At 37.2% G+C, this 18,321-nt stretch overlaps 3 protein-coding genes across 3 annotated transcripts; 2 read left to right on the forward strand and 1 right to left on the reverse strand.

Annotated features, from left to right (window-relative positions):
- The first annotated feature begins 60 nt into the window (after positions 1-60).
- Positions 61-9,258, forward strand: LOC110369720 (peroxisomal acyl-coenzyme A oxidase 3). Its single transcript, XM_064036193.1, has 13 exons — positions 61-652; positions 964-1,101; positions 2,299-2,614; positions 2,951-3,122; positions 3,973-4,112; positions 4,895-5,037; positions 5,329-5,431; positions 5,655-5,792; positions 6,150-6,383; positions 6,631-6,785; positions 7,887-8,018; positions 8,387-8,539; positions 8,939-9,258. The coding sequence occupies exons 1-13, from the start codon at positions 392-394 to the stop codon at positions 9,047-9,049; spliced, it is 2,196 nt and encodes a 731-aa protein (XP_063892263.1). The 5' UTR covers positions 61-391; the 3' UTR covers positions 9,050-9,258.
- Positions 9,259-11,699: 2,441 nt separating this feature from the next.
- LOC110369775 (glutamate receptor ionotropic, kainate glr-3) lies at positions 11,700-15,423 on the forward strand. Its single transcript, XM_064036110.1, is given in 6 exon segments — positions 11,700-11,707; positions 12,201-12,396; positions 12,866-13,014; positions 13,396-13,777; positions 13,880-14,166; positions 14,325-15,423. Coding segments are annotated over 6 exon segments (2,112 nt in total). The 3' UTR covers positions 15,415-15,423.
- LOC110369755 (aurora kinase C) lies at positions 15,417-16,876 on the reverse strand. The gene has a single exon (XM_021325301.3). It carries the CDS (start codon positions 16,758-16,760, stop codon positions 15,717-15,719), a length of 1,044 nt encoding a protein of 347 aa, XP_021180976.3. The 5' UTR covers positions 16,761-16,876; the 3' UTR covers positions 15,417-15,716.
- Positions 16,877-18,321: the final 1,445 nt, after the last annotated feature.

The following is an 18,321-nucleotide window of genomic DNA, read 5'->3' on the forward strand; positions in this document are numbered from 1 at the left end:
TTTCAATGGGTGTTGTGAGGGAAAGCGGCTGTCATGTGTCTCACTGACAGATGACAGTTAACATTAATTGTTGTTGTTTTTGTGGGTCGTTGCTCGTTGCTACACCAGTTTCACGATTTCATTAAAACTGGATTTCGCATTAACGTAATACTACGTACGTCATACAGCATGTAATTAATACGTGGGGTCTGGAATTTAAACTCTGCTGGAATATTATTATCGTGCACCTGTTAACTGATTGTTTGCGAACTGTTATCAGGTATAGTGAAACGGTGTTAAGTGATCTTTTCTTATCTAAATAAATACTCTCGTAGTAACAGATTAAGGTATCTATTATTTAAAATATTAAAATTCTTAGATAAAACGGTCACCAATAGCGAATTTAGAATTTATGTACAGTTGTTTGACTTTGTACCCTAATTATATTCGCGCAGTGCAAAGGTTTGCGCCAGTACGCAAAGAACTCGTGAAAGTGCGTGCAAAAAGTTTATATTCGTTTAAAATGGAGAAGCAACAAGAAGTTGACGAGCAACTGAAGAAGTATTTCCCTGATTTGCCCAGTGGTCCATTGGATATTTACAGGAAGAAAGCATCCTTCGATTGGCGTCGAATGAAACTTGTTTACGACACTTTGAACACGATTAAATTGAAAGTAAGTAGCTATTTAAGTACTTCAACTTGTTAGATAAAAGTTTATTGCACTGTCTTGATTTATCTATTGACCCTAGTAACTTATTTAATAATTTTTATTTATGTCTAAAAAAGAAATTATTTCTGCCTTAATTATTTTTCCCCCAACATGTAAACTGTTTTTTTTTTTTGTTTTCTGCTGCTTCACTTATGTCCCAGGGGACCCAGTTCACATACCCATACCCATATTATATACCCAAATATTTCCCATATTACTCACAAATAATGTGACCTGATTTCTATTAATTTTTAAAAGTTTTTTTCACTTTTCAGCATGACATATGGAGCTTCATGGAAGGTCACCCGCTGTTCAAGCACTCAGAAGCCACCCGAGTCCTGGATGATGAGAGACATATCACCACTAAGAGGATGTACACTATCTACAATGAACAGTTCTGCCGATTTGAAAAGGTAAGATCTTCAGGTGAACATTAGGTTTTAATCATTTAACAAGCCAGATTGCCAGTTTTTCAAATCTGCATGACAGCCTCTAATGTGGAGGTGAAATGACAACACATTAATGAAATTAAATGTAATATTTTATGAAGTTTAATTCAAAAATTCTACAAAAAAGTCACTAATTACACATATAATTTTATATAAAACCTGAAATTAAATAAAATTTTGCATTTTTTAAAGTTAACAAAAAGAAAAATGTCTAGAATAAGCAGCAATGCATTTATTCAAGGTCATTTGTCTCACAAAAAAGAACAGTCACTATTCCTTACAGTTTTAATATAAAAAGTTGCTGCTTCATCTATATAATATAAAAATCGAAGTATGTAGTTATCAGATTACTAGCTTCTGCTAGTCGCTTCACTTGCCTCCAATGGCGCTCAAATAGATAAAAAGTAGCCTGTAGGTTTATCCTTCAATAAATGGGCTATTTAGCACTGAAATAATAATTCAAATCTGACTAGTAGTTCCCGAGATTATAGAGGTATTAAAGCAAACAAACTTTCAGCTTTATTATATTAACATAGATAAAGTTTGGCATAGGTCAGTTACAAAGTTCACATGCTTCTATTTTAAGTTACAAGTTCACTATGAAGTAATAATGAACTTGCCTTAAGAAAACACAAGTATTACAGCTGTGTGACAATTTGGTAGTAAATGAACTAATTTGCATATTAATAATGGTCTTGACCCTCTATTGTTTATGAAAATCATGCATGCATGTTGAACCAGTTACGTGGGATTTTAAATGTATTATTAAATAAAACTAACTTTATGCCTGACTTTGCTTGAGCTTTAATTTATTTAATTTAAACTTGATTGAAATCAGACTAGCTATGTATTTCAAAGATTTGTTGTGAGAAACAAACATGACTTTGAAGAACTTTATATCTGTTACACTAAACATTTTATATGAATTTTGAAAAAAGTGAAATAAAATAATTGCAACCATAAAATTTGGTGGGCACGTAGACAGCATTTTATTTTTACATGTTTTACGTTTTATATAGTGTCCTTAATAAGTTTATTTCAACACTATTATATGTAGGTACCTACATTTGTCCGAAAGAAATCATCTCATATCACTATCTTGGACGTTAATTAGACACTATTAAAATCACACAGTCGAAATCATAAAAATCTCCATTCCAGATAGCCGAAGACCCAAAAGCATTTCAAGCAGAAAGCGAGGCCCTATTCATGTTTGACAGTTCCTTAGCTGTCAAAGTGTCATTGACCTTCCGCATGTTCAGCAATGCCATCCAGGGTAATGGCAGGGGCCATCATTACCACATCATTGAAGACGTGGAGAAGGCCAAGATTGGGGGGTGTTTTGCACTGACTGAAGTTTCTCATGGATCTAATGCTAAGGGTATGAGGACCACGGCTACTTATGTGCCAGAGAAGAGACAGTTTGTCATGCATAGTGCTGATTTTGAGGCTGCTAAATGCTGGGTTGGATCGCTGGGTAAGCAGTATTTTTGTATCATCATTTTTAGGTCGACGACATTGACATAACAGTCGTCAGTCATCTGTGCGCTTATGCCATATGCTCAAAATAAAAAATTAAATAAAAAAATACCTACCATCCTTGATAATAACCACTTTGAATACATCAAAAGGTGAGAATGCTGACCTCAGTTCTTGTACCTATTCTATACGAGTTTATGAGTAAAATTAATATTTCATATGTCAACAATTGTAAATATTACTGGCGTATTATAAAAAATACAGTCCTCTTACAAAAATCGAGGGTCAATTTTGCGAAAGTACGTGCATCTATACCAAGTCTTACAAATTCCAGGTAAATGTGCCACCCACGCAATAGTATACGCCATGCTGGTGTCCAAAGGCAAGAACCATGGACTGCACACGTTTGTGGTGCCCATCCGTGACCCCAAGACCTTGAAGCCGTATCCTGGAGTCATTGTGGGAGACCTCGGCGAGAAGATTGGACTTAATGGTGTTGATAATGGGTAAGATAATGGGTGTTTAGGGCATTCAAGGGGTCAAATCATCTGCCTAGCCTTTTCTTTCCCAACTTAAATGGGGCTGGCTTCCAGTCTACGCGGATGGAGCCGTGTACCAGTATGTTACGTAGAGCTACTGCCTATCTAGTATCTTACCTTCACAACCCAGTTGCCTAGGTGACAAAATACCCCTTGGTAAGACTGGTTGTCAGACATACTGGCTTCTATATAGGTATCCCTACCGACTCCCAAAATTGCCGTGGACTGCCATGTTAAAATTACCAATGCAACGTGCCTTCCGAAACACGGAGAAACTCGTCATGACAAGGCCAAGCGCCGCTTCCATTTAGGCAGTCACAAGGTAAATGACTTACTACTTATATAAAAAATTATGATTTTTATAATATTATCACTGTATTAAAAATATATCAATATTTATTTAAAAGTCGTGGTGGCCTAGTGGGTAAAGAACCAACCTCTCGAGTATGAGTGTGTGGGTTCGATTCCATTGTGGGACCTGGAATCAACTTTTCTAAGTTTGTTTGTACTTTCTAAGTATATCTTGGACACCAATGACTGTGTTTTACATGGCACGTTAAACAGTAGGTCCCGGCTGTCTTTGAACTTCCTTGGCAGTCGTTATGGGTAGTCAGAAGCCAGTAAGTCTGCCAGTCTAACCAAGGGGTATTGGGTTGCCTGGATGGGTTGAGGAGGTCAGATAGGCAGTCGCTTCTTGTAAAACACTGGTACTCAGCTGAATCCGGTCAGACTGGAAGTCGACCCCAACGTAGTTGGGAAAAGGTTCGTAGGAGTGGATTATGATATTATTATCACTTTCTTAAATCATTATTCTCAGATTTGTTATGTTCAACAACTACCATTTGCCGAAAGAGGCGGCGCTCGACAAATTGGGCGGAGTCAACGACGCTGGGGACTACGAAACGCCTTTTAGGGATCCTAACAAGAGGTTCGGAGCCGCTCTCGGGATTTTATCAGGTAATATTTAGAAAAAAAAAATAAAAATAACCACTACTTAATCAACTCATTATTGAGCAGCCAATTACGACAATAATTTCAGCAATTTTAAAGATGATTCGGTGAAATTAATTTATTTATATGTTTATTATTACCTACACTTGACAAATTATACTCGTATGTTATAAAAAACATGTATTTTTTAACGCTCATTAAAAAAGTCGTGGTGGCCTAGTGGGTAAAGGACCAACCTCTCAAGTATGAGGGCGCGGGTTCGATCCCAGGTCAGGCAAGTACCAATGCAACTTTTCTAAGTTTGTATGTACTTTCTAAGTATATCTTAGACACCATTGGCTGTGTTTCGGATGGCACGTTAAACTGTAGGTCCCGGCTGTCATTGAACATCCTTGGCAGTCGTTACGGGTAGTCAGAAGCCAGTAAGTCTGACACCAGTCTAACCAAAGGGTATCGGGTTGCCCGGGCAACTGGGTTGAGGAGGTCAGATAGGCAGTCGCTTCTTGTAAAGCACTGGTACTCAGCTGAATCCGGTGAGACTGGAAGCCAACCCCAACATGATTGGGAAAAGGCTCGGAGGATGATGAATACAAGTCGAAGTTGAAAAATTATTGTAATATCAATGCTTATACTTAGGTAATTTATTTTTCATTCATTCCTTTATCTCAGGCAACTAGGGCCCATAAAAATACAAATATAGCACACATAACAATACTTATAAACTAATACATGAAATTAATTAGTTAAGTATGCCTCCTTAAAAATTAAACAGCTTTCTATCTGCCCAGGTGGTCGAGTCCACATAACGGCTATATCCACATATTACCTTCAGAAGGCTATTGTAATAGCTATCAGGTATTCCGCCGTGAGGAAGCAGTTCGGCCCTGAAAATGCTGCAGAGGAGACACCTGTGTTGGAGTATCAGCAACAGGTATTGTATTCTGCCTAAATAGATGGAGCATCTATGATGAAGTCCAAAAAAATAAATAGGTCTATTAAAAGAGCATATCAAGAACTATTCTCTATATCAACATTTGGTCCTATAGCTAGATGAAAAAAAGACTGCATGCATTGCATGACTGAAGAATAGGTACCTTTTTGTCAGTGTTTAATTGTTTGGAAATAACTTAACATCTTGTTAAGGCATGCTATATCTTACTTGGATACTTGAATCATGTCTTAGTTTTTTTTTTTTTAATAATTAATATATTATCCCTCGCAGCAAATACGTCTGTTACCATACCTAGCAGCCGCATACGCGATGAAGATATTCTCGGTTTGGCTCAGTTTTACCCACATCAATATGGCTATCAGTAACTTTATGGGTAAGTAATGTCGTTTAACACTTATCTACTGATTTTGAATTCAATTAATTGGTTAAAATCAGTAAATTGTAAAACGTTGAGTTACATTAGGTAATACATTTTTTTCAGAAAATTAAAAGATATTCTAGATTGAAAATATTATCGGTCTTGTCTAGTTTAAAACAAAATGGCTTATGCAGTAAAACTAGCAGAATTACATAAATATAACTTGTTCTATTTTTAGGAGACGACAATAACGCAGCGGCCCGCGGTATAGAGTTGCACGCGCTATCATCCGCCGTGAAGCCGCTGTTCGGCTGGACATCCCGGGACGGTATACAGAACTGCAGGGAATCCTGTGGCGGACACGGATATTTGAAAGGTAAGGCCTATTATTATATTTAATTAAGTGTGAAGAAATCCTAACTAAACTAAAGCTAGAAACACGAAATTTTGTACGTATTGATCTTTATTTCTCTTTCACGCAAAGACTACCTACTGCATAGATTTTGATAGGGAGTTATTTAGCTTTTTATCCATGTATGGGAATTAGATCTCACGAGACGCAGATGTAACCGCGGATGGAAGCTAGTAAATAATATTTGTGTGGGTACGGGAAAACCTGCTGAGAAAACCTGGACTTAGAAGGTCTGAAATCCCAAGCCCGTATTCAGCTTGCACGTTCATTCAACTACCGACCCTAAAAATCACTACTAATAAAATATCCATAAACTTCCAGCTGCCGCCATAGGCGATCTTCGCAATGACAACGACGCGAACTGCACATACGAAGGCGAGAACAGCTTGCTGCTGCAGCAGACCAGCAACTGGCTCCTCAACATCTGGGCCAGGAGGAACACCCTCACGGCTGACGACTCTCCCCTCAACTCTCTGCAGTTCTTACAAAATGTTGACCAGTTGCTGAAGGAGAAGTGCTCGTGGAAGACCGTTGAGGATGCTGTCGAACCTACTAGTAAGTGCTGTTTGATTAACCGACTTCAAAAAAAGGAGGTTCACACTTCGAACTTATTGAGACTCCCCGCTCCACTCTGTTAGGAATTCACTAAAAAGTACTGAACCAATTTTAAAAAATCTTTCCCCGTTTAAATTCTACATTATCTCTGATAAAGGCGGTATTTTATCCGGGTGCAAAAAGAAATTTCCCGAGACGAGTAGTGGCTAGTAAATAATATTTATAAAGTATATGTTCGTCATTTCAGATCTCATAAAAACATACAAATGGTTAACGGCGTATATGCTGAAGATGACAGCTGAAAAAGTAGCCGCGTTGAAGAGCCAGGGCAAAGACAACTTTGCTGCGAAAAACGAATCACAGACATTCAACGCTGTCACACTTTCTATTGTCTATGGGGAGGTATGCATACTTATATCGTTGGTTATTGAAATGCACAAAACTATGCGCAATCTTGCGCAAAAATGTAACAGTATTACTTAGGTAGGGCTGCCATCCGTCCGGGTTTCCCCGGATTTGTCCTCGTTTGGAGGCCGTCCGGGGGCCGTCCGGGCGGGGTTTCAAGAAGTGTCCGGGGAAAACCCGGACAACCCGGACACTTTTCATGTAAGGAAGCACCTCATTGAATTTAAGTATATGTTAATAGTAAATGGATTACAAATTAGGTTTTGTTTTGTTTAAAAAAAATCGTACTCGTTCGGGGAAAAAATGCGATTTACGCCAAATGTCCGGGTTTTTTTAAATTTTGTCCGGGTTTGGCGAAATTCGAGATGGCAGCCCTATACTTAGGCATACATGTACATACTGATTATTTGCACAGTATAAGTTTGAAGTTTCTACATTATTTCTAAACCATAATTGAGTCTAGCATTCAATATTATAGTCGAAATGTTACATACATTGTGATAAAATTACGTTCCAAACAAAACATAAAATGTTGCCTGAATGAGGGTTTTTGAAATTTTTTCTGCCACCGGGTGGCGCCACGTATGCGTCTGGTCCAAACAGCTGTCAAATAGTATGGAATTGTAGGTGCCGAACTTATTGTTTATTGAAATTCTGTTATATTGGAAGTGTTATTGATTTTATTATGGACTACGGTCAGAATAAGGTTTCCGAACTAAAAATTGAGCTAAGAGAGAAGGTGCAAAAGTCACTGGTACTAAGGAAAAGCTTGTTGAAAAATTTGTTAACACAATAAGATTTAGTTTTTTTTATTTACTCAACCGCAATAGTAAAACAATAATGCAGTGCTTTAATTATAAAATAAAAAAAAACACTAAAATCGTTCACTATTCATAGTAAAGATAAGCACTTTGACAGTTATTGGACCTGACGACTCGGTGCTGCCACCTCGTGGATTGCCATTTTAGAAAACCCTCATTATTTTTATACAACAACCACATACAACCACATAAAAATCCTTCATCGAATTTATTGTATACCAGGCAGGTATTCATTATTTATCTATTGATTTTAAAATAAAAATCACTTGTATTACAGAACTACGTACTAAATCACTTCTACAAGACAGCCGTAGAGTATAACGACGTCGGATGCCGCACCGTGTTACTCAAGCTCGTGTCTTTATATGGAGCCTTCTTGTTGGAGAAACACATGGCAACACTGTATATTGTAAGTGTGAATATTTTTAGAAATGGTTTATATTGATTTCTATTATTATAAACGAAAATGAATAAGTTTGATACGCTTTGACGGTAAAACAGCTGAACCAGTTGAGATCAAATTAAGTTGCTATTGAGGAGTTGGTTGGGTTGGTTTTATAGGAGGTTTTATAATGTTACCTAATGTTGTGGTACGAATTCGTTCCCTATGGATGCTAACCGCAGGAAGTCAGCCAGTGTTTAATTATAATTTTTATTTTGGCGATTTCGAAATTTAAAGTATATTTTCGGCCCGGCGTTCATAAACACTGTACCTTGAAAACTACATTAGACTAGGGCAAAATAAAAGCGAATACTTACCAACTTATCATCCACCAGGGCGGCTACTTCTCCGGCCCTCAAGGAGCGTTGGTCCGTGAAGGACTCGTCCGCGCATGCGCGGCGGTGACGCCGGACGCGGTGGCGCTGGCCGACACTCTCGCGCCGCCTGACTTCTGTCTTAAATCCGTACTCGGAATGGCGGATGGAGAGGTCAGTATTATCTTAGTTAGGATCAATAATAATGAAAAGTAAAAAAAGTGAAGTCATTAGGCAGCAAAATGGATGCCTAGCGCGGTGAGCAAATGCCCCCCGTAGCTTGAGGGAGGCAGCAGTAGACATTTTCAAGTTGTGACGACGAAATTTATCGTCCATGTTTTAGATTAGGAAAAAATTGACAACTCAGATCCTTTTCCTGAACAACGAAAATACAATGCATTGTAACTTTCATGCAATGTCACTGTGTCTCAGTAAATTTTTATTACATTGTGAAAATGAAAAGTAAAAGAAATACGGGACGAGTATCTGAAATCAGGTAAACCGTTCACTGATCTCAATGGACCAGCTTCGTGTGTTTATTAGCAGATTCTTATTCTATAATTTTTGTCACAGGCTTACAAACACATCCAGTCCAGCGTGATGACGTACCCAGGGTCATTGACCCGGCCGGAGTGGTGGCGTGACGTGGTCTACTGGCAGACTTACGCGCCTTCCAAGCTATAATCTACCTTAATACCAAGCAATAAGGACGACAATCAACTGTGCATAATATTTGTAGCTTCTATTTTTAAGTACATTTTTTATGAAGAAGTGAAGTGGTAACACTGACTTTTTGGTGTTGCCAGGACCAATTAAAGTACGAACAAAGGCTAGACTGACAATAATATTGTTAAAAAATAATTCTGTCTATGTCCATTGCGTATATTTTATCCCACCAAAAACATTAAATGTAAAAAAATGCCAAGTCTCTCGATGCAGTCTTTCCATCGTAAAAAGTTTTGAGATCTCATAGAAGCCAAGTCCTATTCAAAATATTTTGTAGTTATAAATCAACATTTAGTAATTGTATCAATAGTTTTCTTTATATTATAATTATAGTGACTTGGCAATGAGCACAAATTAAAAGCTGCTTGTTGCCTGGAATTATGTGCAAATATTACTGACGAGACCAGTGATCAGATTATTTGTTATGTGTGAATCATGATGGTCACTACCGACTACATGCTCCAATACAATAATTAAGAATACCTTACGGGCCATCGCTTAAGAAAGTAAATGAATCGAGAGTACACTAAGACTGACTACCGTTGCCGAAATTCGGTTGGGACGACATGGATAAACCAAAAGAAAATTAATTTTGTGATATTAATGTTTACGCATGCGGTGTGTGTAACTTTAAACTCCTCCAAATATGCCGTTTTATTTGTTTCTTCTTGTGCTCATTGCCAAGTCACTATAATTATAATATAAAGAAAACTATTGATACAATTACTAAATGTTGATTTATAACTACAAAATATTTTTAATAGGACTTGGCTTCTATGAGATCTCAAAACTTTTTACGATGGAAAGACTGCATCGAGAGACTTGGCATTTTTTTACATTTAATGTTTTTGGTGGGATCTCATTTATTTTTTGTAAGTGTATTTCTTTCTTTTTTTTCACGTTCCAATACACTATATTTACAATTACTACTATAACAATATATTAATAGGACTTAAACTTATATATATATATATATATATATATATGCATATATATATATGTATAATAAATAACTAACAAACTAAATAGAGCTAAACTAACTAACAAATAACTAACTAAATAAATATTTATCTACTAACTTACAAACTACAACTAGCTAAACTAAACTAAATAACACGTAAAGTTCTCCGAATATCAATTATCACTACAATATTTTTTAGTTTCGAAATGGTTTTTCATAGACAGATGGCGCTATCAAATGAAAATCGAATTATTTTGAAGTACTACTTAGACTGCGCTTTGTAACGAAACCATAGCGCGATTCAGACAGGTACAACGCCATCTATCGAGCGCGCATACAATATTTATCGCAATACAATGGAGTTTTAGCTTTATTAATTTAATGAATTATGAACTTTATGTATTAATTTGTATTAATGATAGTCTATGTATTACATTTATATTATTCTTTTCTATTCTATGTATGTATTCATCCAATCGAATAGGTACTTAAACAACGAACAAAGTTAACAATGCAGTCAAAATCCATACATAATGTTCTTGCCAAACCGCAAATATAAAATTGTTTTCTATGGCATATTATTTTTTAATGTTTTTATAATTTTTCCTTTATATGTGGCTAATGACCTATCTTGGTGCAAAATTTGAAGTTTCTAAGTCTGGTAGAAGTACCTTAGATTTTTGATGATCTGTCAGTGAATCAGTGAGTCAGTGAGTCAGTGAGTGACAAAATGGTGTAACTTTGATCGACCGTAACTCCTAAACTATTAATTCAATTGGCATGTAATTTCTAACTTAAGCTTGTTTTAATGCCTACCTACTATTATTCACCGAAAACCTAAACTCCTAGCTTTGTCCACGTCGAAGATATAGGGGGGGCGAAACAGCCGCGAATCGCTTCGAGAAAAGATGGTACGGCCGTGCCCGTTTTGCTCGAGACTTGGCTGGGGCACTGCCGTGCCCCCAGATAGAGGTTGCAAGTCCGAATAAATACGTCTGACAGTTGTGATCATAATATAAATCCAAACTAATATTATCCAAACTAATATTATAAATGCGAAAGTAACTCTGTCTGTCTGTCTGTCTGTCTGTCTGTCTTTCTGTCTTTCTGTCTGTCTGTCTGTCTTTTCTTCACGCCTAAACTACTGAACCGATTTGTGTGAAATTTGGTACAGACATAGTTTGAAACTTGAGAAAGGACATAGGATAGTTTTTATTACAAAAAAAAAAAAAAAAAAATTATTCCGGACATATAGCGCCATCTATTGGTCAAATCAAAAATCTGCTGGTAGTCACTATTCCACGCGAACGAAGTTGCGGGCAAAAGCTAGTATGCATAATAAATGTTATAAATACTTAGATAATATTTTTATACAATGTTATTTTTTTGTTAATGGTGGAAATATTATTATTATATACAGGGTTATATGTAATAAAATTTTATACATAATTTTGTGATGTTTTAAATTCTGATTTAATCCTTAGAAACTGACTTCAAGGCAATCGCAACAAATTCTTTCGATAAGTACCTATAGTTTCAAACTAACCAAAGTTTTATTTAACCATTTGACTCAAGAATGTCCCTGAAAACAAATTGAATTTGTAATTGGAAAACAAAATAGGACCATAATTGGTTTTTACATACAAAATGAGCCTGTCAGTCAATCCGCACGGAACTTGTCGATCCAATTTTATTTTATACAGAACTATTCAATTCTTTCTTTAGTTTTAGTTGGACGCTGTGCAAAAGACGCGCAAAACATGTTCAAAATAATCGTATTATTCTGTTTCTTTACAGCGTAAGTATTTAACTATAATATAGTTAAACTTAATAAACTTTTTTCGGGACCGATAATATCTGTCTCGACAAAAAGTTTAGATATGCCTCGGTGTAAACTATAGTTATCGGCACGAATCTTGAGCTCTGACCTTCACCTGCGCAGATGTAATTTATTAGGTCCCTTTTGTGGTATGAAGTGAGGCGCGGTAGCGGGCTAAAGCCAAGCTAAGGTGATTGGCCCGCAGTGCATCACGTCATAGCCGTCACTCGGGATTGGTTCTTTGCTAATAAATCACTTCTGCGCAGATGTAGGTCAGAGCTCAAGATTCGTGCCGGTAACTATACCCTTTAATAAGGCTATTATTTCAGGGTAAAACTCGACACATTCCCCATACTCAAAGATCTGCACGAACGTAAAGACTTGGAGTTTGTTCTGATAGACCTCATCAATGTCCTGATGAGGGAGTACGAGGTGACCTGCATAGCTATCATATGTGATGAAGTGTACCTCAACGTGTTTAGTGGGCCATTGTTTAAAAGGACCAGTGCTATTCCTTATGTTATGGTGCGTATGAATGAGAAAAGCAAGTAGACTAACTAACCTTAGGCACAGAAATTTTATCGCACGCAGAAGAGATCTAGACACACGGCAGTGTGCCCGCCAAGTTCGAGCAAAAAAAAAGCGACACACCGGCCGTGGGTTATATTACACGAACCAATCAGCCAAATTCGACCCCCTATAACTCAAAATCTATTTTATTTACGCTTATCAAATTTCTAGTATCTGTTGAGACCCCCTCACTTGTCTAAAATACAAAATTTTATATATATACCTGTGTGTGTAAATGTACCTGCTCATTGTCTTGAAATGCCACCTACTGAGTGCTTCTGAGGTTACGCATACAAAGACAATGTGCATATACAATTACCTACATATGCACGTAGTTGTCATCCGATTTTCTGAGATAAAACATCTGTAGGTACTACTTAAAGAGTTTCGCAAAGCAAGTCACAATAACAATTTTGTTTTCAAGACTGTCGTGGAAGATTACGAGGATCTGTTATCCCCGAATTTCGTCACATTAGAGTCCCTGAGAGCAGCAAGGAAAGAAGGTTGTAACGTTTACGTCATACTCCTTGCTAACGGACTGCAGGCATCACGGCTGTTGAGGTTTGGGGACAGGTAGGAAGACAGGTGAAACTGCTATAAAGTTGTAACAAAAAATGTTTGACCTGAACCAAAACCTAGGGTATGGCAAGCATTTGACCTCTACCGATGGTAAGTAATGATGTGGTCGATAGGTGAAACACGCTTGCCTAGAAGGAATTTACTAATTTTAGTTTTAACCATAACGAGCTTTCAGGAAACACATACCTACCCTGGCGAGAGTTCCCACTCTCGATTACATATATAGATGCACAGTGAATGTCTTTCTTAAACGTTGTATGCATGGGTATGGCTGAGATGTGTGCACCGTCCTATGCCTAGTGGTTTAATGATAGAAGGAACACATAAATTCATCTGTCTGGAATAAGTTAAACATATTTTAATCGTATTTTGCAGGCATCGTATTCTCGACACAAGAGCCAAGTTCATAATGCTACACGACTTCAGGCTATTCCACAGCGAACTGCACTACATATGGCGAAGAATAGTCAACATCATATTTATAAAACACCATAACAAAATGACAGGCACAGCAAAAAGCAGGCCATGGTTTGAACTATCTACCGTACCATTCCCTAACCCCATAAAAGGCGTATTTGTACCCAGAAGGGTTGACATTTGGAAAAATGAAAACTTTCATTACAAAAGACCCTTGTTTGCGGATAAAACGAGTAATTTGAATGGGGAGGTGTTGAATGTGGTTTATTTGGATCACGTACCATCTGTGGTGGTGATGAAAAATAATGTCAGTACGAAACTGGGTGGTGTTGAAGTTGAAGTAAGTAAAAGCTTCAAAATTTAAGCTTGCTAAATAACTATGTTGAGGAATTTGGACGGAATCTTTACATAATTATTACTACGATGTGTTACAAATTTCCAGATACTCCACACATTAGCAGAGAAAATGAACTTCAAACCAAGAGCGTATCAAGCGGCAAACGCTGAAATACACAAATGGGGGCAGAAGCAGCCAAACGGCTCTTTCTCTGGTCTTTTGGGCGAGATGGTGAATGGAAGAGCTGATGTGGCTTTGGGAAACCTGCAGTATACGCCCTACCACTTGGAACTGACGGACTTGAGCATACCGTACACCTCTCAGTGTTGGACTTTCTTAACCCCTGAAGCGCTAACTGACAATTCTTGGAAAACCTTAATTTTGCCCTTCAAGTAAGACGTTATAAATAAGTAATTGTATGTACCTGAACAATGCATACTATAACACTACACGTTACTTACGCGAAGACTATTTGAGATTCAACTATTGCTGCTATTTAATTTATTCAGATATTTTAATTGATCTTAGTTTACTGGTTAATGAATTTCAGGTTGTACATGTGGATCGCTGTACTTCTAGTATTGCTGATAACTGGGACCATCTTCTATGGACTAGCGAAAAATCATATGAATCTACAGGAATACAGAAGGAAATTCAAATCTAAACGAAGAAACAGTGACGATGAGAGTTGGTACAATCTTATTTTTGAGGTCAATAATGCGTCTAAACTATTCTAATCAAAATCGTGATTACTTACAGATACAAAGCCTGGCCTGTATTTGTTCGGAGAAATTATAAACAGTATACTGTATACTTACGGTATGCTGCTCGTCGTGTCCTTACCCAGGCTGCCGATGGGCTGGTCGATCCGCCTCTTGACTGGCTGGTACTGGCTCTACTGTATTCTTCTCGTCGTCTCCTACCGAGCCAGCATGACTGCAATACTCGCTAATCCAGCCCCAAGAGTCACCATTGACACGCTCAAAGAGCTGGTCGACAGTAAAGTAACTTGCGGAGGTTGGGGAACACAGTCCAAAAAGTTTTTTGAACAGTCTCTGGATGAGTACAGCCAGAGAATCGGCGACAAATTCGAGACCATTGACGATCCCATGGAAGCTGCCAATAAAGTCGCTCAAGGGGTGTATGCTTACTACGATAACTCAGATTTTCTGAAGTACATCAGTGTTGTAAGGAAGAATTCTTTCATGGATCCAAAGCAGAACAATACAGCCAATAATACTGAAGTGACCGGACGAAAGGATACTCAACGAAATTTGCATATCATGACAGACTGTGTGGTAAACATACCTATATCAATAGGTTTTCACAAGAACTCGCCTTTGAAGCCATTGGCTGATATTTATATGTGGAGAGTAGTTGAAGTTGGGCTTGTGGAAAAGTGGCTGAATGATGCAATGTACCAAATACGGACTCTTGAAACTAGTGAGGATGAAGTTAAGGCTCTAATGAATCTAAAGAAACTCTATGGTGCTTTTATTGCTCTAGCTATTGGATACTCACTTAGTGCCATTTGCTTGATAGGAGAATTAATTCACTGGCACATCATAGTGAAACGAGACCCCAACTTTGACAAATACGCTCTCCACTTATATTACCTGCATAAAAATAAAAAACACTAGAATGTATTTCAGACCATGTATTTAAAACTATTTACATTCAATAACATGATAATCGCATGGTAAAATAAATATTTTTGTCTTTTGTTCAGTCATGTTAAGTCTTTTACATTTATAGGTACTTATAGTTAGCATATCAACCATGATTATTGAATAAAAATTTAAGTAAAATCTGAATCATTATTATTAAATCTCTAAAAAAAAATATCTAGCACAATTAATGAAGAATTTCATGACAAAGGGTTATCAAAACTCCTAATAATAGGTACAAATTATGATAATATTATTCTACATCTATTAGACATCTATTTTTGTTCAGGATTAAAGGCAGGTGGTTGAGCTCCCTCGGGAGCATTCTCAGTGATCCAAGGATGTTGCAACACACTTGTCAAGGGCAGCCTCTGTTCTGGATTGATTACTAACAATTTACCCATCAAATCTTTTGCTTTATCTGTTATAAAGTCAGGATACTTAATTATTACGTATCTGATCTTCCTGTATGTTTGGTGGGAGTCCTTGGCATCAAATGGTGGTAGGCCAACAAGTAACTCATAGCAAAGCACACCAAGACTCCATATGTCAACAGCATAACTGTGCGGCTTCCCTTCTATCATTTCTGGAGACAAATAATCTAGTGTGCCACATAGTGTCATCCTCCTCGATGATGGTGAGTGCACAGACCAACCAAAGTCAGCTATCTTCAGCTCCCAGTTGTGGCCAATAAGTAAGTTCTCAGGTTTTATGTCACGGTGAATCACTTTCTTCATGTGGCAATACACTAAAGCCTTAGTCAAGTCTCTTATATAAATAGCTACGGTTTTTTCGTCAAAACGTTCGCGTTCTTTCAACAATTTGTACAAAGAACCATGTTTAGCATATTCCAGGATTAAATAAATACGTTTCTCGTCGTGAAAGTATCCATACATACGCAAAATATTCGGGTGACGTAGCCTGCATTGTATCTCCACCTCTCGCCGAACCTGATGTTCAATTTCAGAATCTAATATTTGACTCTTGAAAAGTACCTTCAGTGCGACCACATAGTGTGACTCCTTTTCACGTGCTAAGTACACATTGCCAAATTTACCTTTCCCTAGTGGACGGCCTAAGTCGAAATCCGAAAGCGACCACGACTTTTTCTTATCGTCGTTTTTCCCAACCCCAATATTACTCGCTGATTGTTGCTCTTTGTTTTCGTTCACTTTAGAGCTAAGTGCTCGGCTGACTGGGGCAGCTGGGATTTTGAAACTGTCCATGGGCATTTTTTGAGCATTCGCGTTACAGCCGCAGCCTGACCGGCCAGCGGTAGGCGGACGGTTTTCTTTACAGCCACACTTATTAATGTTCATCGTCACAGATTTATTTTACAACGATTTTAATATTTACTGCTTCTTGTGAAATTCAAATCAAACTTCCCAACGTATTTATCACACCTGACATGTCACAAATCAACTGTTTTCCGAATTTAATGTTGCTATTGTATTAAACTACTATTTCGAAAAGTAGTAGAAATTCAGTTCTTACAAAAATGTACACGAGTTTATTATTTAGCAGAAGCATTTCCTGAAGATGAAACTTCCTACTAATATTATAAACGCGAAAGTTTGTATGCATGGATGTATGGATGTTTGTTACTCTTTCACGCAAAAACTACTGAATGGATTTTAATGAAACTTTACAATAATATAGCTTATACATCAGAATAACACATAGGCTACTATTTGTAAACATATTGTTCGAAATACTAAACCTGCACAGACGAAGTCGCGGGCACCAGCTAGTCTTATATATAAAAAATGAATTGCTGTTCGTTAGTCTCACTAAAACTCCGGAATGGCTGGACCGATTTGGCTTATTTTGGTTTTAAAATGTTTGTAGAGTTCCAGGGAAGGTTTAAACGATACGAAGTTCGCGGGATCAGCTAGTATGTAAATACCATCGATATATATGTACTACGTACTAGATAGAACGTTCCGAACAAAAAGCTTACCACACTGAACTGCAGTGCAGACTATGCAGTGCCCAAAATGGCAAATCAGAGCGATTTTGACACCTGCGCCAGATGGATGTCTATGAAACGACAATTATAAAATAGAAAATACATATCAAGGTAAAAACTTACACATATAAACTATTCGAGAGTCAAGTTAATAAAATTACACGCTGTTCATGCTATTACAACGCTTGTATATCATACTTTTCATTTATAATTCAATTTTACAAATATGCATTAATTTGTTCCCGCCCGCCATCTTAAATTATGGATTAAGAAAATCGTGCAGAAACAGATGTGCCATAAAACTGGCAGTAGGTAAAATATCAATGAAAACAGACTTCACTTTGTCATGGAATGTTCTTACTTTCAAGAAAAAATAATTAAATTCGCGAAAATTTGTGATAGCCCTCTTAAGAAAAAAAACATCGCACAGTGATTCACTCTAAGGCCATAAATCGAAAAATGTCATCGGCTTATCCCAATTAGATCAACTTACTAAGTGATTAACAAGTTAAGAATCTTCCGAAAACTCTAAATACCAGTGTCATAAGGTCAACTTATTATTCACTTTTGTGCATCGGAAGTTAGCGCATCTCGAGTCTAATTATCGCAACGTGTGAGTCATCAAAACTTAACACTTTGTTTTTGAGTGTCACTATTCCAAATCAAGTGTTTACGTATGGTGACAGTATGGAGGTCCAAGACCAAGGTATGTACTTCTATTATCAACTACTTTTTTATTTTTTTTTAATGCGTTTAATATTTTATTTTATTTTTTTATTGAAGGTAGCGTTTTTGTAGATTTGTTTGGTATACTTTGATTTCATTTGGACCTATAACTTTTTGCTGCTCAGTGCTGCACTTGAGGCAAATGTTTTTCGAATGAAGAGGATGTTCTTATAAAACCATATAAG

This window comes from Helicoverpa armigera, chromosome 9 (assembly GCF_030705265.1).
Source record: "Helicoverpa armigera isolate CAAS_96S chromosome 9, ASM3070526v1, whole genome shotgun sequence".
Taxonomy (NCBI): domain Eukaryota; kingdom Metazoa; phylum Arthropoda; class Insecta; order Lepidoptera; family Noctuidae; genus Helicoverpa; species Helicoverpa armigera.

Coding starts and splice junctions, on each gene's coding strand:
- LOC110369720 (XM_064036193.1), top strand. CDS start 392: ATGTACAGTTGTTTGACTTTGTACCCTAATTATATTCGCGCAGTGCAA. Junction 2,615..2,950: donor ATGCTGGGTTGGATCGCTGG/GTAAGCAGTATT, acceptor TACAAATTCCAG/GTAAATGTGCCACCCACGCA. Junction 6,384..6,630: donor GGATGCTGTCGAACCTACTA/GTAAGTGCTGTT, acceptor TCGTCATTTCAG/ATCTCATAAAAACATACAAA.
- LOC110369755 (XM_021325301.3), bottom strand. CDS start 16,760: ATGAACATTAATAAGTGTGGCTGTAAAGAAAACCGTCCGCCTACCGCT.